The sequence below is a fragment of the Phyllostomus hastatus genome, unplaced genomic scaffold, assembly GCF_019186645.2.
Source record: "Phyllostomus hastatus isolate PE091 unplaced genomic scaffold, TTU_PhHast_1.1 phas_scaffold_93, whole genome shotgun sequence".
Lineage (NCBI taxonomy): Eukaryota > Metazoa > Chordata > Mammalia > Chiroptera > Phyllostomidae > Phyllostomus > Phyllostomus hastatus.
This window is the reverse complement of record NW_025334042.1, coordinates 16175513-16200863: the sequence shown is the minus strand read 5'-3', so window position 1 is coordinate 16200863 and position 25351 is coordinate 16175513. Positions and strand designations below refer to the sequence as shown.

At 45.2% G+C, this 25351-nt stretch overlaps 2 protein-coding genes and 2 non-coding genes across 7 annotated transcripts in view; all 4 read right to left on the bottom strand.

Moving 5' to 3' along the window:
• Nucleotides 1–15368, bottom strand: part of BAZ2A (bromodomain adjacent to zinc finger domain 2A) — a 36006-nt gene extending 20638 nt beyond the window's left edge. For 2 of the 4 annotated variants that reach the window (XM_045828992.1, XM_045828995.1), the window contains exons 1-2: nt 15190–15368; nt 10495–10579 (exon numbers count right to left, since the gene is read on the bottom strand). The gene's annotated coding sequence lies outside the window, so the exon portion shown is untranslated. Of the gene's footprint in view, nt 1–9855; nt 9978–10494; nt 10580–13946; nt 14002–15189 lie in introns of those variants that run through there. The other 2 variants (XM_045828993.1, XM_045828994.1) reach the window with 2 other exon arrangements.
• Nucleotides 15369–16859: 1491 nt separating this feature from the next.
• On the bottom strand, nt 16860–23200 carry ATP5F1B (ATP synthase F1 subunit beta). The gene is made up of 10 exons (XM_045829811.1): nt 23042–23200; nt 22404–22586; nt 21976–22150; nt 21041–21162; nt 20604–20788; nt 19777–19935; nt 19523–19645; nt 18338–18550; nt 17699–17900; nt 16860–17114 (listed from the first exon to the last, which is right to left on the bottom strand). The coding sequence occupies exons 1-10, from the start codon at nt 23166–23168 to the stop codon at nt 17017–17019; spliced, it is 1587 nt and encodes a 528-aa protein (XP_045685767.1). The 5' UTR covers nt 23169–23200; the 3' UTR covers nt 16860–17016.
• Nucleotides 20889–20959, bottom strand: LOC123813137. Its single transcript, XR_006784653.1, has one exon. It is a non-coding gene; the product is annotated as a small nucleolar RNA SNORD59 (small nucleolar RNA).
• On the bottom strand, nt 22260–22334 carry LOC123813136. Its single transcript, XR_006784652.1, has one exon. It is a non-coding gene; the product is annotated as a small nucleolar RNA SNORD59 (small nucleolar RNA).
• Nucleotides 23201–25351: the final 2151 nt, after the last annotated feature.

Here is a 25351-nt window from a genome sequence, read left to right as displayed (position 1 = left end):
TTGGGTTTTTTTTTTTCTTCAAAGTAAGGCCAGAGACCCAGAGAAGGTTCTCAAAGCCATCATTTTGATAGGCAGCCATGGAAATGGGGCTATTGGCTGAAAAGCATAATTGATATAAATCCTGTTTTTATTTAGTATACTTAAACAATTTCTACATTATCCTATCTATAGTCCTAGATGTCTGAAGAAGATAATATTGTTACCTTAGTAAAGGGATTTGAAAACAAGAATACATTTCAGCAAAGGTGACCATAATGGCAAAACTGAAATATCCAGCAACACTTCTTTTTCCATGGGAAATACCATGCTAAGAATATAGCTCAAAAAGTATCAGAGGTGAAAAATTTATTAAAAGGGTGTCCCAGGGAATATTACTGTTATATCTACCATGGTTCATGAAGTTCTGGTTTTGTGGCTTAAATGGAAAAGTTCATGGAGAGAATAGCTAGATATTTATATTTATAAAATGCAGTGGCTCATCTGGAGGTAGTAGGGTTAAAAAAGCTTTCTATTCTCTCCCTAATATGAGGTGATATACAGTAAAGCCTTTGATCAGAGTAATTTTTTCTCTGATAGAGCAAAGAGAAGAGGGACGAAAGAAAGCAGAAGCCAGAATTATTGGTAGTCTGACACGTCAACCAGATACTTATAATGTATTATACTAGTACATATAATTTGATATGTGAGGGACATGATCTGCATGGATACTAAAAAAGTAGCTCCTTGGGTTACCATGTTTTTTAAAAGCCCAGAAGAATTCAGGTAGAAAGATTTCTTTATCAAGTTCCCAAGATGAGGCAGTAAGCTTACCTAGTTGGTTTTAAATAATCTCTTTTCAAAAAGAACCAGAAGCAAAACTTTTTTAAAAAATAAATAAATTGGTTAAGAATATATTATGTTCCTGAGTATTTAGTGGTCCCTAACCTTCTTGGCACCAGGGACTGGTTTCATGGAAGACAATTTTTCCACAGACCAGGGTGGAGGGGATGGTTTCAGGATGATTCAAGCACATTACATTCAAGCTCACCTCCTGCTGTGCAACCCGGTTCCTAACAGGCCTGGACCGATACCGGTCTGTGGCCCAGAGGTGGGGGACCCCTGTGCTAGATAATACAAATTAGACACCATTAGGTAATATGCAAATTTAACATAATTCTAAGCATGAAATATGAACCCTGTATAGGAGACGGCATGATAGCTATAAGACTTTCCAGGCTAAATACCATAATTAGCTCTATTTTCATCAATTTTAACTAAAACTTTAATTTAAAAAAATTTTTAAATGTATTCATTTGAGAAAGAGAGAGACTGAGAAATATCAGTTTGTTGTTCTACTTATTTATGCATTCATAATTGATTCTTATATGTGCCCTCACCAGGGATCAAACCTGCAACCCTGGCATATTGGGAAGATGTTCTCTATTTAAGCTATCCAGCCAGGGTTTAACTAAAAATTAAAAAAATAAGAAATAAAACCAATTTGTGCCCTGGCCAGGTAGCTTTTTTGGTTAAAAAGCATCATCCTGATATACTAAGGTTGCAGGTTAGATGCTTCCTGAAGGCATACACAAGAATCAGTCAATGAATGCAAAATTAGTGGAAAAACAAATCATGTTTCTCTTTCTCTCCTTCCCTTCCTCTCCACTTCTCTCTCTCAAATTAATAAATTAAAAACAAAAATTTAAAAAAAAAAAAAAAGCTATTGTATTTTTTGTTGATTTCAGGAAAAAGGTTTTTAAGATTGACTTATTTTCCCATCTTCACGCTAAAATAAGCAGTAAACCTAAACTTGCTATGCATCAATGAAGAAACTGGGTCTTTATAGAGAAAGACCTCAGGATCCTCCAGGATTTTTCCTATAGTTAAGACCATTCCACAGCAGTAAGGCGCCTGAAACACAGACATCATTAGATTAAGGATCCCTCTGAAATGAAAGACATCAAGGAGGAAAGTTCATTCACTAACCCTCTAGGTTAGTTAAGATTCCTCCCAAAGCTTCCATCACAGACCAGAGAACTTTCAGAAATTCATTTCAGAAGTCCCAGAAATGCTATGCTTGGAGAGCCAATCTCATCTGACTCCCATCTTCACTCTCCCTCAGTTTTACACACAGCCACATCTCCCCTGGTATGTTTCTGTGATACACACACCTTCTCTCCTATGTTCACTGGACTATAATCTTTCCATTCAATGATAGGCCACAGTTCATTTTTCTGTTTTACTTTTTTTTAAAAATTCATTTCTTTATTTTTAGAAAGAGGGGAAGGGAGGGGGAAGGAGTGGGAGAGAAACATCGATGTGCCAGAGAAACATCCATTGATTGCCTCTCACACGCCCCCAGCTGGGGATCTGGCCTGCAACCCAGGCATGTGCCCTGACTGGGAATTGAACCAGTGACCTTTTGGTTCTCAGGCTGGCACTCAGTCCACTAAGCCATACCAGGGCATTTTCCATTTTCTATTTGAATCCATGAGGAAACTAGTGACCTCCTCCTCCTCTCTGCTACTCTGGGAGAGGACAGCATTTCCTGTCTCATAAATTATATATTAATAAGAATAAATGGATGGCTCACAGAAATCAGATAAGTAAAAGGAATGGGAAGTTATCTAGTACCTGAGGTCTGTTTCTCCACTAACCTCTACTGAAAGGTCATCAGGACCACAATCACTTCATTTATCAATACAAGAGGCCTCCTAGAAACATAAAAAATACCCTTTATGCTGTGCAGTGAGATCAGCACAACACAGTGGGCTCCAGTTCAAATCCCAGCTCTGCTAATACTAGCTATGTGACCTTGGACAATCACTTAACATTATTGAGCCTCAGTTTCATCATTAGTAAGAACTTTAGTACTCACCTCCAAGGCTTGTAAGGATTAAATGAGAAAATCAACATACCTAACACACTGTCACCAAGTAAGCATTCAATAAATGTCACCTGTAATTATTAGACAAAAAGAGTACAGACTGCTTAGTTTTCAAAAAGATGAGGGCTGCCCTAGCCAGGTGGCTCAGGGGCTTAAAGCATCATCCCATATACCAAAAGTTTGCTTGATCTCTAGTTGGGGTGCATACAGGAGGCAACCAATTGATGTCTCTCTCAAATCAATAAACATATCCTTGGGTGAGGATTAAAAAGATAATCAGGACCAAAAGGTCAAAATATAAGTATAATTTAAATCATTACACAGTCATACTTCCTTATAAGTAATTTAACTCTTAATTTCAGCTGTAACTTAAATATGAAGTCAAAGAATGGAAAAGCAAAGGAAATGTGGACAGCTTCTCTCAGGAATAAACTCTGGCTTATTTCATTTGAAGCTTTCCTACCCAAGATGTTTTGTTTTGTTTTTTTTTCACAATAAAGAGTGATAAATTATGCCCTCCCTTCTAGAACTAGTAAGGACAACAGTAAAGCAGAGTGTCTCCCTTTGAACTAATAGAATTTTGGCCAAATAAAAAAAAAAATCAGTCTGCCCAATCCCCAGAATAGCAGACAGCTCTCATGACCAGGAAGTACAATCAGGCCAGAACCCAACCCAGTCCCAGTAGCTGGTAAATGGATCTCTTAAGAGCCTCTATGCTTCATTTATATGAGTTAAAGGATGGTGGCCCTTAAGCATGAAGCAGTAAAGTCCTTGCCATATGGCCAAATAGGCTGCTTTTCTCTCAGTTGTAACTAAGAGTTACTACTATGTGAACCTGTGTCATGATTTTAACAGAAAAAGGCTGACAGTGCACAAAGTGCTAAAATAAATATTACAGATTTCAACACTGTTGCAGGTGCCCTGACCAATCCTAACAGACCTCTGAGGCTACCCACAGAAGAACAAGACACATTAACACCATCCATCTAGACACTTTGGCAGTCCCTAAACCTAAAGCTCTTTGGTTTGTTCTTCCTATATAGTATACCAAAATTCCACACATAGGTTTCCAATGTTTACCTTTACTAAACAGAAAATGCAAATTTTTTCTGTATAATTAAAGAAATAAATCACACCACTATGTTTTACTTTATAATTGTGAATGTTATGAAGAATACTTCTCAACTCTACACATCTCTGGATTTACCCACCATACTCTAATACAGTGATTTCCAATCAGGGGTGATTTTGCTCCCTGGAGGGGTACTGAGTAATGACAAAGTGTGTATGTTACTGGCATCTAATAAGTAGAAACTAGGGGTGCTTCTAATGACCCTGCAATACACAAGACAGCCCACAACAAATAATCATCTGGCCCAAGATATCAATAGCACAAAGAGTGAAACACCTTGCTCTTCTTATATAAAGGCTGCCCCATTCCTACCCCGCACCCTGGGGAAGTTCCAAAAGTTTTCACTGTTTCAAGGTTCCTGATGCTGCAAACAAGGATGGTTTCACTTTCATATCTAAAAATCCCTTCCCTGGCTATGCTATCTTTCCAATACTGCTTACCAATACTAAGTTCCAAGTGCCACACCACAAAACTGACATGGCTTCTTCCCCATTCAACATAGCCCATTCTGACAGCCCTGGTAACAATCTCCCTTTCAAACTCTGACTCAGAGGACAGCATATATTAACTGAAGCTCATTCCCTCAAAATGTCCTTTCCTTAATCCCCTTTCCTAGGTAGGACAGCAAGGCGGGAGGAAGATGAAGAAAGAAGGAAGATTATACCAAGGTAGAGGAGGAGGAGAGAGCTACTCCAAAACAACCACCACGTCCAGGCTGCTCAAGAGAACACAAAGATGACTGTTCTCTGTCCTTTATTCTAAACAATATAGGTTCTACAACATCAGCTAGTTACGAAGTTCTACCAATGTGACTCCAGCATTTAAGTTAGTGGTAAGTACATAAAAAGGCCAAATGAAGTACATATTTGTTGAACCCATAGATTGAACAAATGAATAACTAGATCTTTTCTACCACCTTACTCATCAAATAAATGTCACTTTTGCTCCTACTATTCTCAGAGAACCAATAAATCCAGCTTCATTCTTCATAGAGATAACAATTTCTAGAGGAAGAAAGGCTCTCAAATATTGACTTATTTCAGACAGCGGTCCTCTGAAGAAAATAAGGCAAGGAGCCCCGGCTGGCGTAGCTCAGTGGATTGAGCATGGGCTGCGAACCAAAGCATCGCAGGTTCGATTTCCAGTCATGGCACATGCCACAGCCCCAGCAACCACACATTGATGTTTCTCTCTCTCTCCCTCTCTCTTTCTCCCTCCAAAAATAAATAAATAAGATAAAAAAAATAAAATAAGGCAAGGAAACAAGGAAGTACAGAGAATGTATAAAGGCCATAAATTTAAGCTCTACATTATTAAAATGTTCTGCTTGATTTAACTGAATACTCAAGGCATAAAAGAGATTTTAAAATACTTGCTGACTGAACAAATGAACCATGTAACAATCTAAGCTAGGTGTTCTGTCACAGCTCTGGTCACTTTATTGTCAGAGGACTAAAAAATGCCCCTGAAATTGCAGGACACTAAAACCCACACTCCAGAGGTTGTAATGAGTTTGTTTCTCTCTTTCAGCTCTGATTGATTCTCAGAAATTCAGCTCTAATAGTTAAGGATGCCACTCTTTCCTACAAGAAGATATCTCACCCTATCCACTGTCCCCCAAAACCTAAGTTGATCAGGCAAGTTAAAGATCCTGTTTGGTGAAGCAGGTTATGAAGAGTCCCAGGAAACCAGAAATAGTGAGACCACCTGTCTCTTAAAAACCCTCATGTTTTCGTCTGCCGATAAGTTTTTGGTAAGTTTACATCATCCTTTTAGTCTGTAAAATACCCTCTTTTTAAAAAGGTTTTATTTATTTATTTTTAGAGAGGGGAAGAGAGGGAGAAAGAGAGAGAAATATCAACATGGGGTTGCCTCTCATGTGGCCCCCACTGAGGACCTGGTCCCGCAATCCAGCCATGTACCCTGACCGGGAATCAAACCCATGAACCTCTGGTTTGCAGCCTGTGCTCAATCCACTGAGGTACACCAGCCAGGGCTATAAAATGCCCTCTTAATTATTCTTTGTAACTAGGAGAAGGACAAAAGACTCAGTAGCACAATAACACAATTCTACTTTTTAAAAAAAGTTACTTTATTATTATTATCATTTAGATTTTATTTACTTTTAGAGAGAGGGAAAGGAAAGAAGAGAGGGAGAGAAACATCAATGTGTGAGAGATACATTGACTGGTTGTCTCTTCCATGTTCCCAACTGGGGACCTGGTCTGCAACCCTGGCATGTGCCCTGACTGGGAACAGAACTGGCAACCTTTTGGTTCGTAGGCCGGCACTCAACCCACTGAGCCACACCAGCCAGGGCACACAATTCTACTTTTATTGCCAGTGACCCAATCCAAGAACAAACCCAAAATTCTTCAAAGCTTTTTGCTTTGCAGAATTTTATAAGTTTCAGAATTATGCAGACTGACCACACCGGTGTAGAACATTTGGGTTTGGCATTGTCTCACAAAGCAAAAGGTTGCCAGTTCAATTTCCGGTCAGGGCACATGCCTGGGTTGCAGTCTGGGCCCCAATCAGGATAATGCACTGATGTTCCTCTCCCTCTCTTCCTCCGTCCCTTCCCCTCTAAAAATAAATAAATAAAATCCTTAAAAAGTTATATCGACAGACATACTGGTGAAAAATGGTCCTTCTGACCCATGTGTAACAATGCCGATAAAGTATTAATCCTGGGCTATTAAGTATATGAGGATATCCATATCCTAAGAAACAAACCAGGAAGATTATTTGCCCCAGGAAATATCTCAAGAGTTTTATACTTCATTCTATGTCCTAGGACATAAAAACTTCGGCTCAACTCACACAAGGTCAAACATCACGTAAGTTACTAGACAAAGTTCCATACTATTTTAACAGTACAAAAATACAGGAGACCGCTTCCGAGGTGAGGTGGTAAGAAAGGTCAACAGCAGCAAGACACAGTAACCATAACAAGCTTTTCTTCTCTCCTGGCAACACCTGATTCCAGAACCACAAGACTGCAAGATGAGCCTCTTAGGGTATTCTAGGTTTCTGACTGGCTCTAAGGTCAGCCCACCTAGTTCTATCTATACCTCAAATGTTTTCCTTTAGAGAGTGAAAAGGAAGGAAAAAAGGTCAATATTGAGAAATTTACCCCTCTGATAGAAAAATACATCCATTTTACAAGAAGGCCATGGAAGGCCTGTTTCATTCCACTTTCTGATCAATCATGTATCAAATGAAGTCAGTATCCACTTTCTCAAAATCAACTCCTATTTCTTTTAAAGAGTCTAAAGAAAAGAGTGGTCTTTCTTTTTAATTCTTTCAACCTCAAACAGGAAAAATCAACTTACTATTCTGTCAGGTCCCATTTAGATAAACAAAGGTTGAAAAAAGGGGAACTTAAACTCAGTGTCAAATCAACCCTATCAGAAAGCAACTCGAACCAACCAGTCAAGCAGAGGAGTAAGAAAAAAAAAAAAAAGGACAATGATATGGGACTTGTTTTTACTGTTTCCAGAATGTCAACCCCAACAAGCCCCAGTGAAAAAAAGCAATGATGTGATATCTTAAAAGTGATGATGCTACTGTCACATAATCATACGATTATATGTTCATATCTTGGACCTTCATTCTAGGCATGTACAATTCAGGTGGGAAGTTTGTGACTGGAAAATAATGAAAAGTTTATTTAAATGCCAGGCTTAAGCAGTTTTCAGCATAGTCCAAATAATCTCAATACCTCATCTCTCAAAATATAAAATCCCACCCTGACAGGTATGGCTCAGTGGATTGAGCACTGGCATGCAAACCCAAGGGTCGCCAGTTTGATTCCCAGTCAGGGCACATGCCTGGATTTCGGGCCAGGTCCCCAGTAGGGGGCCGCAAGAGGCAACCACACAGTGATGTTTCTCTCCCTCTCTTCCCCTTTGTCTAAAATAAAATCTTTTTTAAGCTCTAAAATATTATATAGATATATAATCCCATGGCCAACTCATCTCTAACCAAACCCAGTGTCTAATGATGTGCCTGTGGACATAGTACACACAGTCCATCACTATCTGCTATAGTAGAAATCTCCTGGAGTTATCAAGTGGGAGAAAGAGAAAATCTAGACATATGATTTTGCATAGAACAGAGGAAAAGCTTATCACTCTCCAAAAAGGATAGTAAGAGAGATGTCTTCTATGGGCTGAAGAGTAAGTGATAGGACAGCTAACTCCCCTCATTCAGTCTGCAGAAGGTAAACTCTCCAGCAATCTGTCAACTGACAGGATTCCCACAAGGGACTATCCTTAGGCTACAATCACCAGTGAGGAACAAGCCCACCACCCGCATTGCAAATTAGTCTCCATCCCAACACACAAATCCCACTGACAGTTAAATCTTCCCTATTTCCTCTTCTCTTCCATCTCTTAGAATCTACCCTTCACCTCTGAAGCTCAGTTGTTCAGGTGCTCTTCAACACAGAAAATGTCATACTTAAAATATTAAGCAGGATTCCAAAAGCCATTCCTCTCATGCCACAGAAGATCCCAAGTCCTCCTGCTGAGAGAATTTGCATCATTTGTATTGAAAATGCTGATGGATGACTGAGTTTGCTCCTCTATGACCTCTAGCTCAAGAAAAAAAATGAAGACACGGAGGAAGAGATGCTGGGGGAGGGGGGGGTGTCAGGATCAGCTGGATCAACCACAGTGACTACTTCCAGTTGACAAATTAAGTTTATCAGGGGAAAAAAAAAAGGTCCAACGAAAGGCCTCTCAGACCACATGTTTGGCAGGATCCAAGCTTGCCCAGAGGCCTCAGAAAATGAAACCAAATCTGATTAAAATGGACATTTCAAAACAACAAGAGACGCAGCAGCAAACGCACAGCTGCCATTTCCCGGCCACTTCCTGCGGGAGGCTAGGGGGAGGGGCTGTTTGTGTACAGATGGAGGTGGTAGCTACCCCCCTGACGACAGGGGTCGTCCCCCCAAGGATGCAAATCTCTCACTCCAATAAATCCCACAAAGAACGACTGCTATTGGCATTGCCTTCCCCTGAAAACTGGGAACAGGAAAGAAAGGGATGATGCAGGATTATCTTTTCAGCCACGGAAATGGGGATCCCCCTGGTGAGGGATCCCCCTTGGAAAGGAATCCTTCTTTATCCTTCCCCTCAGTACCTAAACCTAGCTCAAATTCGGATGTTTGAGCATCAGCCCTATCAACCCCGATCCTAGAGTGGGTGATTCTCCTGGCACTCAAGGGCCCAGAGCCAAGCAGAGCACCACTCCAGGAAGGCCCTTTCCGTCTGGCCACGATCATGAGAACGTGGGCGTGCGCGCGCACACGCACACACACCCCGCCCCCGAGGGAGACACCCTGAGATCTCTGGAAACCCCTTCCACCCTCCACTCGCTGCTGCCAAAACGCCCCATCCCCACAAACAAGGTGGTTAACCCGCCCAGGGAACCCCCTCACCTACTCTTCGCACTCGGGCAATCCCCACCCCCATCCGAGGAGGTGGAGCCCCTCCCGGGGATTCCACCTCAGTCCCCCTCAGGAGTCATCTCCACCAGCCAAGCGGCTTCTCTGCCTCCTCCTCGTTGTGGTCGTGGTCGTGGATGCTCCCCCGGGGAGCCTCCACTGTTACTGCCGCCCCCACTGCCCCACCCAGGGTCTTTAGCAGACCCTGCAGCCTCCTTCTCCTTAGGGCGAACCCCCACACCCCCACGTCTGGGGCTGGATCCTAAGTGGAAATAAGCTCTAGTCAGCTTCTCGTCCCAGGCGAGGCTCTAAGCGGCCCCGGAGCCTCTGTTTCCTAAAGGAAGCCACGGAAGAAAGCAGGACTCCCTCCCCTCAGGCCCCCTTGCCACAGAGCCAACAGACCTGAGGTGGCAGCGTCCAGACAGACTCGGGGCTTGTCTCTCCCCAGGGGACGGACGGTTCACATGGCCGCGCTCCGGGAGCCAGAAGGGGAGGGGATCGCGGGGGAGGGGGTCTGGGGTCTGGGAGGGGGGAGGGGGACGCGGCTCAACCGCGGGGCCCAAGCGGAGCCAACATGGCCGGCAGGGGAGGAGTAAGTCGAAGCCAGAGGGGGCGGTGAAGCTGCGGTCGTCAGAGAGCCGCCCTCCAAGGCCTAGCCACCGGGTCCTAGCGCCGGACAGTCGGTCTTTCCCGGATCCGGAACTGGGTCCTAGCGCCCCGATGACTCCCTAACCTACCAGGCAGTTCCGTCTGCACGACGTCTCACCACGTCTCGTTGTGGCTGCTAGTCCTACTTCACCCAGAACAAACTGGAAGGTGTACTATGGTCCCAAGGTTGACCTAAAAGACCAAATTTCTAGGACCAAGGCATGTGCCACTTCCCTACGGGTGGGGGTAGGGTAGATAATTTCAAAGGTAGTTATTTCCCAGGCTGGGTAGTGGAAAAGTGGAAGTGTAGAAGCGGAAAGGTTAGTCAGCAAAGTTCAGTCTGGTAAAGGGGTGGGGAAAGGCAAGAGCTTGCTGTGTCTGCTGCCCACTCACCTCTGTCCTGTGGGGGCAGCCTGGTCGTGCCTGGATCACCACTTTTCCAGCGACATCTGCAGGGCCCTGCGAGTCAGGAAGATTCCTGTGCGTAGGAAAACAAAGCTTGGCTCTGGGACCAGACAGGAAAGACCTGAGTCTAGCCTAAATCTGGTCAGAGGACAGGGAATGAGCAAGAAAACTGACCTGCAAGTAAGATGCCCCAAATGTCCACCTATTCTATAGTTCCATTAAGAATCTAACAGAGGACTAGAGTGTGGCTATCATCTAAAATGTTTATTGCAAAGCCCCAGGATGGGGAACAGTGTCATATATGATGTTAGAATTTAGAGAATTTCTAGTTCAACCTTCTCTTGTTTGGCAGATAAAGAAATTAAGGCCAGAGAGGCTAACTGACTTGTTCAAGGTCACATAGATAAAATGTGACTAGAAACCAGCTTTTCTTTCCTTGCAACTCAAAAGGCTTTGCAATTCAATTCAATTCAGTGCAGTTCTACAAACAAAGGCCTAAACTGTGCAAAACTGAGGCTTAATATCCTGGAAGAGGAACAGACATTGTGCAGATGTGCGCGGAGGGTCAACAAATACATTTTCCTTAGGGTTCTGATGGGGGAGATCTGAACACTGGGTGGGACAGGGCATGACAGCCAAATACGTAAGTCTAGATTGGATTTGCGTACTCTACAGAGGAGTGGGCCCTTCCTGAATTTTAGGGACAGACTCCATTCCCTACTACAAATGGCTGAAAGAGGCTAAGAAGGAAGTGAGCTTCAGCAAAGCCTCAATGTTGTAGGGCCAGAAAGAAGAGGCTAAAAGGACTAGGAAGGTTTCTCTCCCTGTCCTAAGAAAAGCAGATTACCAGGGTGAAGGGGTAGACAAGAAGAAATCAAAACCCTCTCTCCTAAGTAACAGATTTATAGGTCACCTTGGAGAAGAAAATAAAAACCCTCGAACAGCCTGCTGACCTCAAGTTCCTGAGTAAATAGGAGCTACACTCAGGGGAGAGAGGACCTTCCCTCCGAAGAAAGCAGGGATCCAGCAAACTTCTAAGGAATGCAGCCCTCTGCACCCTGGCCCCCTAATCCATCCCGATAGATAGGTAGATAGAAAGATATAGAGAAATACAAGTGAAGAAGAGAGCTCTGGGCATGAAACTGGCTTCTGAAAGGGCCAGGAGAGAGCAGTATCCTTTTTTTTTTCTTTCCCCTCCTCCCTTTTCTAGGTTGGATAAGGGAGAATCTTCCTACCTCCCATCCCCAGTCCCCAATCCAATCGTAAGGTCTGTAGGAGACAGGAGGCAGGGGAGGAGCCTGTGCCGGTCAGACGGGTGTAGCCACGCCCCTCCCCCACACCCACACCCACCCACCCGCTAGCTCCGCTCTGCTCCGGAAGAGCCGGTTACTCCTGTGCCCCACTTGACTGCCCCCACCCCTTCCGAGACCCGGGCCTAGTCTCCAGGGCAACCCCTAGCACTATCCCAGTCAGGAGCAGTAGGGAAGAGGGGTGTTGGATAAGAGAGGGCCACCTGGGATTAGAATAGAAAGTGGGGCAAGATCCATTCTTCCCATATGGTGCATAAAGACTACAATCACCTTCCTTCCTGAGTGAGACCCCTCCTAATCCCATCTAATCAGAGATCTTCCTTGCTCTTGGAGAAAGGATGAGGGTGAGATGTCAATATATCCAATAGCTGGGTGTTTACTTGCCAGAAGCCACCCCAGGCAGCAGCTGTGCTTCTCCCCACATCCAGACGACAGAGGGCAGACTGACCCCGTGTGTCCCCAAACATTCCTCAATCCCATCAGATGTGGCCAATCACTCACCCCATTTCCCTCTAGGAAGCTACTAGAAAGGGGAAAGGGGAAATGATCATTTTTTCCCCCAGCAACTTGTGAGAAGGGTACCTAGGGAATACTCCAAACCTCTCTCAAACCAGGCCAGTGGGCAGATAACGAAAAAAATGGGGAGGGAGAAATCAGCACCTGCTCCTCCTTTTCACCCTACTTGTGTTCCTGCTGCACCACCCTGACTCTGGGGTCAGTTGCCACAGTGCCTGGCTCCACTCTGAAGCCAGATGGCTGGGGGCTGGGAGGAAGAGAGAAAGGGAGTGAGAAGGGGTTTGTTTGCATCCTTCTACCTTTCTCCCTCTCCCACTCCAGACACTCCTGGAATTTAATCCCAAACACCACTGCTGACCACTCTCCTCCCTCCAGCTTCTTCCCAGCCCATGGAACAAGACTCACAAGAATCTGAAGCAAATCCAAATACCTTGCCCTCTCATTTCTGGAGAGGGGGTGATGGCGAGAGCACAAGAAAAGAAGGGACAGAGCTGGGGGAGCAGCTGGACTTGGAGGGAGGGGGAATTCCCCAATGGAGATACATACAGTAATTATTAAAGATCTCCTTTGCCCTCACTTGCTGAATGGTTCATACTGTTGATAGGGTCTAGTAGGGACATGGCCCTCAACCCTGTAACCATTTTACTTCTCTCCTATAACACAACAAAAGGACCATAACACCTCCTCTCCAAGTTGGTATGTGTCCCCTCAGATTCACGCACAATCCTGTTACAAACACAGCAATGAGCTTCTCCATGATGGTCTCATGAGAGGATGAAGAAAGCCCTAATTTCCTTAAGGGGTGGCGACTCCCTTTGCATCTGAATAGAGAAGACTGGGCTTCCCTGCCTTTCCCACCACCCCAATATCCTTAGAGATTTAGTTCCAGCCCCTCCCACACCCACTATAATGCCAACAGCCCCTCAGCCCCTTAAACCCAGAATCACAAGAATTGGGCACCGACCCCCCCAACCCCGCCCCCGCCAATCCCCTGACTGTAGTGTAGGGAGGTTCCTAGGCTGGACTGGCCCAAGAACAGGGCCTTTCCAACCTGGGTAGGTTAGCGGGTGCTGAGGTCAGACCCCCAAACTCGGGGAGTGGTGGGGTGGGATGACAACTAGAGAAAAGCTTTAGATGTGACTTAGTTGAACTTAAAGAACTAAGCGGAGCAGAGCCAGAAAGTGGATGCAGTATAGACTAAACCTCCAACCCCCTTACTACCGATGCGAGGAGTTGGGGTGGCGGTTATTCCCCCTCCCATTGGAGGTTAGGATGGCGTGGGAAAGCGCTGGTTCCAGAGGAGAGGAGGCGAAACCCAGACCGCGGGAGATTGTTCTGGCGAGGAAGGCACAGGGGAGGGGTAGATCATGGGTCCAGAATAGGAGGAATACCCCGGAGAGGTTGGCCGAGAGGCGTGAGAAGCCTCGGGATTCCGGTTGCAGAGGACAGGGGAGAAATAAGCAAGTAGATAGTGCGGGGGAGAGAGGAAGAAGGGCAGCTCCCGTAGGGGGATGGTCAGATCCTGAGTCCCGGCCACTAGGGATCCTGGGGCAAGGGACCGCAGGGGCGGCCCGCCCGGGGACTGCGGGACCGGACGTGGGTGCCGGGCCTCACCTGGAGCAGGGCCGGGCGGCGGCGGCGACGGCGCAGGTGGCCCAGCCGGGCGGCGGCGCCTCCTCCCCCAGCCCTGGGCCGGCGGCAGCGGTGGAGGCGGCGGAGCGGGGGGGCGGGGAGGAGAGCACTTAAAGGGGCAGGAGCTACTGGGGTAAGGACGAGTCCTTGGGTAGGGCTGTAGCGAAGAATACGCTGGGGGAGGGGGAAGCGGGTGGCGTCTCCTAGGGGCCAGAACCAGGAAGGATCCCAGATGGAGGAAGAGAACAGATCCCAGGAAGAAAAGACAGAAACTTCTGTGGTGACGTGGGGGATGGCGGTGGGTCCTAACAGGAGCACTTTGGGAGGGCTCCGCCTGCGCTCCCGGCGCACCGGCAAAGATCTTTTCACAAAGCGGGGCGGGGAAGGCAGTGAGAGTCACGACTCCCAAGCAGGAATGGGAAATGCCGGAGAGGGAAATCAAGGCCTATCCTGCTGCGGGTAACGCACAGCGGCCCTACTAGGTGAACAGGTTTCCTATGTTTCGGCTCCTCAGATCTCCATCCCTACAGCTGTAGAAAGGCCTGCCAGGCTCCTTCCCCCGGCACTACCCAAGTTTAAAAGCCTGTGGAGTGAGGAAGCCACGACGGTAAAGACTGCCTAGGCCCTTCAACCACAATCTTGCCTCTCACCCAGTGTTGTCAGTGACTGGGGCGTGGGGGGCCGCCTATAGCAGCCCTAGTGGGACCGTGAGAATCGGCTTTATTCAGGTTCAGTTTTCCCCCAACCACCACCACCCTTGCAGCAACCTCTGGGGCAACAGGAAACAGCTGCTCAGTGCAGCCCCCACCTGGTGGTGGGTCAGGGTGGGGGAGGAGAGAAAACAGGGACTTAAAAGGCCTGGGAGAAATTAGGGGGAGTAAAGACCTACCAAAAACGGCCTTTACTTTTCGGGGAGGGGTAGCATTGTGTACTGTGAAATATTACTTGAATCTTTGTAGCTTAAATGGGAAGGAGCAAGGGGCTGGGTAATGGGGGAGGGGGTTGTGAGGTGGAGAGTCTCAGGCTCTTCCTTGGAGCTGGAGCTTGCAAATGCTCATGATCCTGTGCTCGGCAGCCTCACCGGCTGAGCTCTGTACCCCTATGGTCCCTTTTCTCCTCCTTCACCCCCCAAAAGAGCAAAGGTTAGGCCCCACCCCTGCTGAGTCAGCCAGAGAGGGAGGCAGGCATCCCTCAGGCCTTCCCGGGGGCTGGTCCTCAAACTTACCCATGTCAGGCTGGCAGGGCTCCAGGGCTGGGACCACCCAGCTCCTCACCGACCTTGGTTCCCCCTTCACGTGAAGTCTGGCGTTAGAGCCTCCCAAACTGAGCTGGGAACTAGCACGAATCAAAAAGCCAATGTATGCTTCCTGCAAACCACAGCCTGAACTGCTGTAGGGTGATGTCCCTGTGTGACAGACTGGGGTGGAGAGGGAGGAGGGAAGGGCGGGGCTTTCTCTGGGTGGAGAAGGGAGGAGGAGGCGAGGACAGGGCAGAACCAGGAGAAATATGGAGGAAGGTTAGATCTGTGTTGACACTCCAATGGCGTGGTAGAAAAATAGAGTGGTAAAGAGGGAAGGAAATAACTAGTTGCAGCTAGTAAGAGGGAGAAGGTTCTCGATGAATGCTGAGAGATATGAACGTCTGAGAGGCAGGGGTGGTGGGATACAAATAACCTTTAGGATCACAGTTCCCAGGTCTGCCTCTGGATAACCCAGGAAAGAGAAATAGGAAAGGCTGAGCAATACCCTTGAGCCTTCTGAACCAGCTTCATATCCACTCTAGACTAAGGACCTAATGCCCCCTACCTCCATAACTCAGCATTTCCCCAAATCCAGGTTTTTCTGGGGGCGAAATACTGGGCACAGGCGGCTCAGGGGCTCCACCTTCCGTCCAGAACATAACACAGAAGAGTGGAGCCAAGGACGTCATAAGGCCGATGGGAGGAAACTTAGAGGCCGCTACCCCACCCCTGGCGCCTCTCCCAAGGTCCCTCCCCAACCTTCAGCCCCCAGGGGCCTCGGAACTGGGATGTTTGTCCCCGCCCAGCTTCTAAACCTCGGGGGTGGGGCTTATAGATGCAGACTCCTCCTCAGGACAAAAGCCCCAGCTGGTTTGTAAACAGTCATTAGCTAAGAACCACGTCCCAGCAAATGGCCTTCAAGGATTTCAAAATGGTGAGATCAGTTCTTGCAGTCTCCAGTCCTACCACCAGAGGGAAGTAGTGGGTCTGGCACCAAATCCGACTTTGCACTGTAACTGGTACTTGTTTCAAACTGAAACGGGTGTACTTTTGACTATTCTAATCCCGCACCTTTTAATGACATAAAACGAAGACGGAATTCCATTATTATAGTTCAGTAGCCCAAGGCCAGCAACCCTGAAAATTGCTCTTATGCAACACACCAGTCTCTCCTCAACTTTAGTAAGGGATCTTAGCAGAGCTCAGGATAGGCTCCATGGCATTTTATACCCTTCATTTCTTCAAGCCATCACACACAAGTCAAGGCTTTACCAAATATAAATCAGGGAGAACACTTGGGGGGGTGGGGTAAAAAAAAGCCCAAGAAAAAAAATGAAGGCCTATGAAGCCCTTTTGACTAAATTTTTGCACATATCAGCATTAACCCTTCAGACCATTTCTTAAAAATGAAATTCTTTGTTCATTTATTATTAACCCTTGCCTTGTTTTAGAACAGCAGTTATTTCTAAATCTCAACCATTTTTCCCAATGTGCACTTCCAACAAGACCCACAGTTCACCAATCCAAGACAATGGCTTTTTTTTTTTTTTTTTTTGGACAACCCATTTCAAACATATGGCCTACTTTGTGCTGTTTTTGTGGCTGGCCACTCTAAAATTACTATTGGCTATATGGTTAGGCCCAAGAAAAACAGATTTGGAGGCATGTACATTTTATTGTAAATCTTAAATACTCTTCAGACAAAACATAATGTCTTCAATCACGGCTTTCATGTGGCTTACAGAGAAAACTGAATTTTTTGGATTAGGGACAAGGAGGGGGACAGCTTGGAAGAAAAGTGCTAGGATCCCCTCATGAATGCTCCTCAGCCAGCTTATCGGCTTTTGCCACAGCTTCTTCAATGGGTCCCACCATATAGAAGGCCTGTTCTGGGAGATGGTCATATTCACCTGTAGGGGGAAAAACAAAAGAAAAATCCAACTGGTGAGAAGTGGAGGGACATCAACTTTCTGCAGTGTTACACACCTTACAACTTGAGGTCATCCATCAGAATGTGGTGAATACATGTCATCTAAGAAATCTTTTCTAAACAAACTTCCCTCACAAATCCAATTTATAAGACCTGATAGAGAGCATGGATTAAGAACAAGCCACATAACCTGGGTTCAAATTCTTACTCCCTACTTTGGCTGTGTGACATTGGAACTGTGCTGTAAGTCTCCTAATTTGTAAAACAATAATACGTTCTTCCTAAGGATATTGTTAGCTCACTTAGAAGAGTAGCTGACACTGAACACAGTAAGTGTAGGCTGACAAGAATCAAGTAATAACATGTCACCCTCTCAGAAGTAGAGTCTTTCCAGAGAAAATTAAAGGGAAATAGCTTGTTTTTATTTTTCAACATTATGTAATTAGGACAATATATTTATATATGGTTTGATGGCTACTAAAATGGGAACACAGCACCACAAGCATTCAAGACAATTCAGGTTTTTTTTGCCATTTATGTTCAGATTTACACTGGACATCTCACCTGCCAAAATCTGCTGGAATCCTTTGATGGTCTCCTTCAAGGGCACCAGCTTCCCCATATGACCTGTGAAGACCTCAGCAACCTGGAATGGCTGAGACAAGAAACGCTGTATTTTCCGTGCACGCGACACAGTCAACTTGTCTTCCTCAGAAAGTTCATCCATACCCAGGATGGCGATGATATCCTGGAGGGATTTGTAGTCCTATTGAGAAAACAAGAGAGCCTGGAGTAAATATTTACAATCTTTTAATTTGGACAAAAACCCAAGCGTTACTATCACCTTACATTCACACCACGCTTTGTACAAAGCATTTTAGCACCTTATCTCACTTTATCTGTGCAAGAAGTTAGTGGAGGAAAAGTAACAGACTTGGGGTGATCATGAGAGCCCTCAGCTAAGATCGGTGTCTTGTTCTTCCTACTTCTAGTCTGGTACTCTTAGAGAAAACTGGATTCCAAAGACCAAGTACCTGGAAACCCAAGTGACCCCATTAACCACCACTAGAAACTGCTTGTCTCATCCTTCCTTGCTCTAAAGCAAATCATTCAAGTCACCAGGAAAAATGTGGTCCTAATATAGTCCCCAAATTCCCTCTGTATAATTTTATGGACACAAATCTCACCTGAAATAATACTCACCTGTAGGATCTTTTGTACCCCACGGGCAACATCGTAATGCTCACTGCCAACAATGTTGGGATCCATGATGCGAGACGTGGAGTCTAGAGGATCCACAGCTGGGTAGATGCCCAGTTCAGCAATAGCACGGGACAGCACAGTAGTAGCATCCAAATGCGCAAAGGTAGTGGCAGGGGCAGGATCAGTCAAGTCATCAGCAGGCACGTAGATGGCCTAAAGTGAGTTAAGAAGCCATGAGGAGCAACAGAAAGCCAAGTAATTCTACTCAAACCATCCCCCTTCTGAACTCTCCCCATTCTCACTCCAGCTTCTTAGCATTCAAGAGTCTACCTCAAAAGAGCCTTTTTACCACCTGTAATAGATGCTGAGTTCACAGATTATCTGATCCTTATAAACTGTGATGAAAGAATTTTCATAGTCCTTTTGCTTTTCATCCTACATTTTAATTATTTCATACATTTTAACTCTACAGTAGTCATAGCCACTTTCTGAGTTAAAGGTTCAGCCCCCAGTAGAGACACATACAAGAGGCAACTGATCAAGAAGCCAAGAACTTGACACATGGACATGAACTAAAGAGGGGGGGATGTGGATGGGAGAGGGTGTGTGGGGGGAGGGGAGTGAAGAGGAAAATGGGACAACTGTAATAGCATAATCAATATATATATATATATATATTTAAAAGAGACAACTGATCAATCTCGCCCTTTCTCCCTCCCTTCCCCTCTGTAGAATAAAAAAATTAAAACTAAAAAACCTTGCACCACTATAATAGTTCACTAGGGATCATTCAAATTACTACTCAACTTAGACACATTTTCAGATTTTACTATACATACCATCTGTAAACACTTGAAAAAGTGTAGTATATTAACCCAAAACTACTTACCATTCAATTTCCATGTAGTTCCACAGACTCCCCTTCAGGCTGGAAACCACTACTTTGTGATCTACATTTCCATGTATACCTTCAATTGCTTTATATGAATGTTTCTTAACCTTTTAGCAGTTTTAGCATGAACACACAAAATCTTACCCATTATTTTAGGGAGCACATGAACCCAGTTAAAAACCTCTTGAAATGTAAGTTAACTAGGTTTTATACTGCCTTTTTATACATGCCTTTTATATATTTTGTACATGCCTATATACAAATTAGACCTTCATTTATTTCACTGTTCTTACCTGTACAGAAGTGATAGATCCCTTCTTGGTGGTGGTGATCCTTTCCTGCATGGTACCCATATCAGTGGCCAGGGTAGGCTGATAGCCTACAGCAGAAGGGATTCTTCCCAATAAAGCAGACACCTGGTAGGGCAGTAGGGGTGGGGGAGGTAGAGCACAAAAAGTGTTAGGTGTCTGCATCTTTAGCCTCACCTGCACCATCCCATAGAAAGCTCGAATGAACCAAGCAGGCCCTCTCAAGCTTTCTCTCTTACCTCTGAGCCAGCCTGGGTGAAGCGGAAAATGTTATCAATAAACAGCAGTACATCTTGACCTTCTTGGTCTCTGAAGTATTCGGCCACAGTCAGTCCAGTCAGAGCAACCCGAGCACGAGCACCAGGAGGTTCATTCATTTGACCATACACCAGCGCTACCTGTGAATAATCATACACAACCAGAAAATCTGAATAGGGAGCTCAGGGTTTATGTATGCAGGCTCTGAAGGCTGCCTTATCCAAATGTGGGAAACTCAACTATATAATGTGAGGTTGCGGGGAACTGCATTTGCAATCTCCCCTAGCAAAAAAGAAAAAGGAAAACCTGGCAGAAGAGTACTGAAGTCATATACCTAAGATCTCCAAACAGCTAAACTATTTCAAAAAAACTCTCCTCAGAAGATGTTAATGTTTTTATTCACAAATTTCGTTTCCTTTTTAGAGCTGCAGTTTAAAACACAAGATAATTTCTTGAATTAATGAGGTAAAAGTCTAATTTACTGAGGTAGTAGGAAGAAAATTAACTGTAAATGAAGGCACAAAATAGGGTTATGAGACATATGAACCACATCCAACTTCCCCCAAAATAAGCTTTCAAATGATAGGTCTAGCTACCATAAAAAGCCTAGAAATTTAATCTAATGTTAAAAAGGGGGGGAAATCTGCACTAGTGTATTAGAAATTGGAGGGGAAACACTGACAGGAATTCCCTTCGCAGATCCTAGGACACCAAAATGCAAACAAAAACCATGGCTTCAGCTAGCAACACAGTCAACTACAGTGATTTTGTAGTGTACTGACTATATGGACATCAATTCAGTGCTCACCTTGGAGGTAGCATCTTTTAGGTTGATAACACCAGACTCAATCATTTCATGGTACAAGTCATTGCCCTCACGGGTTCTCTCACCAACACCAGCAAACACAGAATAACCACCATGGGCTTTGGCAACATTGTTGATTAACTCCATGATCAGTACAGTCTTGCCAACTCCCGCACCACCAAAGAGCCCTGGGAGAGGTTGAGAAAATAAAAAAAGAATAGTTAAAAGTTCTGTGTTCCTAAGAAGCAAACTAAAAAAAAAAAAAAAAAAAGCTTTTTAGATTTTTTTCCTTCTCAAAAATGGCATCTGGCTTCAGCACACTCAGAAGAACGAAAGTCAGAAGCTACTTATCAGCGAGGGACAGTACACACTCATACTATGGTAGGATTTTTTTTCTCCCTGTGTTAGGTTTGGAAAATATGTACCCACCACTGACATACCAATTTTGCCACCCTTCGCATAGGGAGCCAAGAGATCCACAACCTTGATACCAGTAACCAAAATCTCCTGCTCAACACTCATCTCCATGAATTCAGGAGCTTCGGCATGAATAGGTGCAAATCTGCAAAGGCAGAAGAGATCAGTGTCTACTCATCCTGTTGAAGGATTCCTCTCAATTTTCAAGTCTAACCCTTTACTCAATCTCATCTCCTCTTACAAAGGGATTTCATATCTTGGGATGCAACAGTCCTTTTTTCTGACTAACTTCCAGAAAGATTTTCCTCTTAATGAGTCCTAAATTAATAGCACCCCTTCACATACCAATGAGAAATATATGATATACACTGTATTTTGCCATGTATAATGTGCATTTTGCCCAACTTTGGGGGAGAAAATAAGAGTAAGCATTATACATGGCAAATGCAGTTAATTTCTAGAAACCCCACAATATAAACCACTGGTACTGAAACTTAAATAGCCTTGGCTAGTATGGCTCACTGGACTGGGCAATGGCTTGAGAACTGAAAGGTTGCTGGTTCAATTCCCAGTCAGGGCACATGCCTGGGTTGCTCCAGTTGGGGGCATGCACGAGGCAACCCATTGATGTTATCTCTCCCACACTGATGTTTCTCCCCCTCTCTTTCTCCCTCCCTTCCCTCTAAAAGTAAATAAAATCTTTAAATTAAAAAAAACAAAAAAAAACTCACTAAGTAATCAACTTGAGTCCTGAATAGCAAGTTTTTTACGATCAGAATTTCTGCATCTTTAATTTTCTTCAGAAGATACTGCATTGTGTGACTTTAATAACTGAATATTTCAGTATTTCAAGCATTCTCCACAGGAATATTCTGCCATTCTATAAGGTGTTAACTAATGTATAAAACTTCAACAAAAAGCTGTTCCTGTGTGTAGATGCAGCAAGAGGGATCCTTACTGTTTGGTTTTGATGGGGCCTCTCTCATCGATAGGTTCTCCAATGACATTCATAATTCTGCCCAAGGTTTCAGGACCAACGGGAATTTTGATGGGTGCACCAGAATCCAGGACCTTCTGGCCTCTAACCAAGCCTTCTGTACCATCCATGGCAATGGTCCTTACTGTGCTCTCACCTGTTAGATAAAGGCATTGCTGCAAGGTGATGCGTAAAAATAAGGTGACCTCATGGTATTTAATGAAGTGTAGGTGGCATGAAAGACCTAAATTAACCAAGACTCCTTTCCTTCTCAGTACCTAAATGTGGCTTCAGCAAACTCAGAAGAACGAAAGTCATTTTGGTAAAATCATCATAGAAGGAAGATAGCCTGGTATGGGAAATATTTGGGCTAAAAAAACTCTTTAATATTCCTAACAAATTGTACTTACCCAAATGCTGGGCCACCTCCAAAACCAGCCTGGTCTCCCTGCCTTGCACCTCTAGAGCATTTAGGATGGGTGGTAGGCCCTCATCGAACTGGACGTCCACCACTGCACCGATGACAGCCACGATGCGCCCAGTGGCGGCTCCTGCCTTTGGCGAAGGAGATGTTTGGGCGGCATAGTCTCTGGCTAACAGACAAAAAAAATGTTGGAAAGAGGGGGGTCAGGGCAATTAAAGGTCTCTGGAAGATCGGACTTAACCCACAAGGGCTGGTGAATTCAGGCCAGGCCCGGTCTCCTTCCGTTTGCGAGGAAGGCGTGTCCAGAGAAAGGGCAGCGCAGAAACCAGAAAGCGCCTGCACAATCTTCCAACCTCATGCACAAAACTCCATTATGCGAGACCTCGGTGCACCCCATTTCATGTGAAGGTCACTGCACCCCCATTTTCCTAAATGAGACGGAATTAGATCGGGAAAAAGCTCATGGGTGAACCGTTCTTGTTCTCCAGCCGTTAAAGAGCAGGAAGCTGGCTGGCCCTGGCGTCCTTCTAGCACCGTATACCTTAGGCCCGAGAGACAATCGGCCCCGGGCTCAAGGTCATGGGGCGGTAGAGACAATCCCAGCTCCTAGAAAAAGGAACTTACCAGGCTGGAGTGCTGCCGGGGCGGCCCGCAGTAAGAGCTGAGCTTGGGGTAAAGGCGCTGCAGGGCTGAGTCCCCGCAAAGCCCCGGAGGCCGAGACTGCGGCCACACGACCCACAAGACCCAACATGGCGGAGTCCGGGTGGAGACTGAACGCAACAGCGTTAGCAGCCGCCAACACCACGGCGATTGGGGCGAGGCCTACTCTGCAGTAGGCACATCCATTGGATGAATTTACTGCTCATCATTCTCAGAGCTGTTTCTATAGGTTAGTGATCTCTCATCGTTTCAACCGTTGGTCAAAATTGGTGCTAATCTGAATTCCTTTTTTTTACTGGACATTGTCAGGCTAGGTGCAACCCTCAGAGCCTCAAAACATAATTGGACAACTGGGATGTCAGTCGAAGGCTGTATTTGGCGGAACTACGTTTAGGAGAAGGGCCGACTTCCTGTTGGGCAGCACGTGGGCTGTCTGGCTGCCCTTGGGCTCTCTCCTTAGGTAGGACCTTGAGCTGGATGACAGTTTCAGGGGCGGAAGTTAGGGAAATGGTTTCGTCGTGAAGCAGCACTGACGGTGACCTTGGCGAAGTCAGGAGCTTTCTTTAAGAGACAAAGCACTGTATCTCTTTTGCAGTGGTGAGACTGGAAGCTTACGAGACAGCTCAGCAGGTCAGGAATCCGGACAGAATTCTCTATCACTTAACGTTGTACAATGAAGGAAATTAATGTCATTAATAGATTAGATGTGTGCTAGGCATTGAAGAGACATTAATTAGACTTAGGAGCTCCCTTTCAAGAAAGAGGAGCAAACAATGCGGTCAAGTGTGATGCGTCCTGGTTGAGTGGCTGCACGAAGGAGGAGGGGATAAATTTGGGTCACCTAAAGATGAAGGGCAATAGCCACAAAGTGGAGAGGCTGCCCTGGCCGGTGTGGCTAAGTCCGTTGGAGCAACCTCTCTTAAACCGAAAGGTTGCACTTTTGAAATGTCGGGAGTTTGATTCGGGCTCAGGGCTCATTCCTGGATTGCAGTTCCATCACCTCTAGGTAGGCGCGAGTACAGGAGGCAACCGACAGTTTCTCTTTCTCTCTCTCTCTCCAAAATAAAATGGGCAAAGGACTTGATAAGCCTTAAAAAAAAAAAAAAAAAAAAAGTGGAGGAGGTTGACAGATCTCTTGTGAAACAGGAGTAGAAATTCCTAGGGTAAATAGGAAGGACTATTCCTAGCACACGTTTGCGTCAAAGAGCATGCTCCTTTTGTGGAAATACAGGTGAGGAAATTTGGAGGTAAAGAAAAAAAAAAAGAGAGGGTAGCAAAGAGATCAGTATAAAAAGAGAAGCAGGAGCCAGGTCTCAGGGCTTTGGATGGAAGTGGGTGCTAAACAGAGGTGGGTATGTGGAAGTATTCCTTGAGTATGAAAAATCATAGAATAAACAGGGCATTCTTTTCTGTAGTATTAAGGTTTGAATTTTGAGTAAATATACAAATGAAGTAATCACTTTGCTCTCTTTTTTTTTTTTTGAAGATTTTATTTATTTACTTTTAGAGAAAGAGGGAGGGAGGAAAAAGAGAGGGAGAAGAAAGAGCAATGTGTGATAGATCCATTGATCAGTTGACTTTTGCATTCCCCCAGTTGGGGCCCTGGCCCACAACCCAGGCATGTGCCCTGGCAGGGAATCAAACTAGTGACCTCTTGGTACACAGGCCAGCACACAATCCACTGAGCCACACCAGCTAGGGCTGTAGTGTGGATTTTATTCAGAGCTATTTGGGGACAGGATGGGGGAGACTCAATCTGTTGAAATATACATGACCATATGGAGTAGTTCAGCATGGAGCTACCTTCCTCAAACTTCCCCTCACCAGCCCACAGTAGTTCTCATTTTTCTGTACATCGTAAAAAAAGTTTCCTGTTTGGCAGTGTAGAGCTAGCTATTTAAGGATTTAAAGGAGAAAACAGGAATAGAAGAGAAAGTTAAATTGGAAAGTGCCTATGGTAATATTGGCTAGTAAGAGGGATAGAACCCAAGAAAAACAGCCACACGTATGGAGCAGGCAGAGAAAAAGAAACCAGTGAAGAAACAGTACAGAAATAGGAGGACCAAGAAACTTTGTGTTAAGAATCAAGGAAAGAAGCCCTGGTTGGTGTGGCTCAGTGGGTTGAGCTCTGGTTTGTGAACTAAAGGGCACTGGTTCGATCCCCAGTCAGGAGGGCACATGCCTGGGTTGTGGGCCATCTCCCCAATAGGGGTTGCATGAGAGGCACCACACAGTGATGTTTCTCTCCCTCCCTTCCCCTCTCTAAAAACAAAC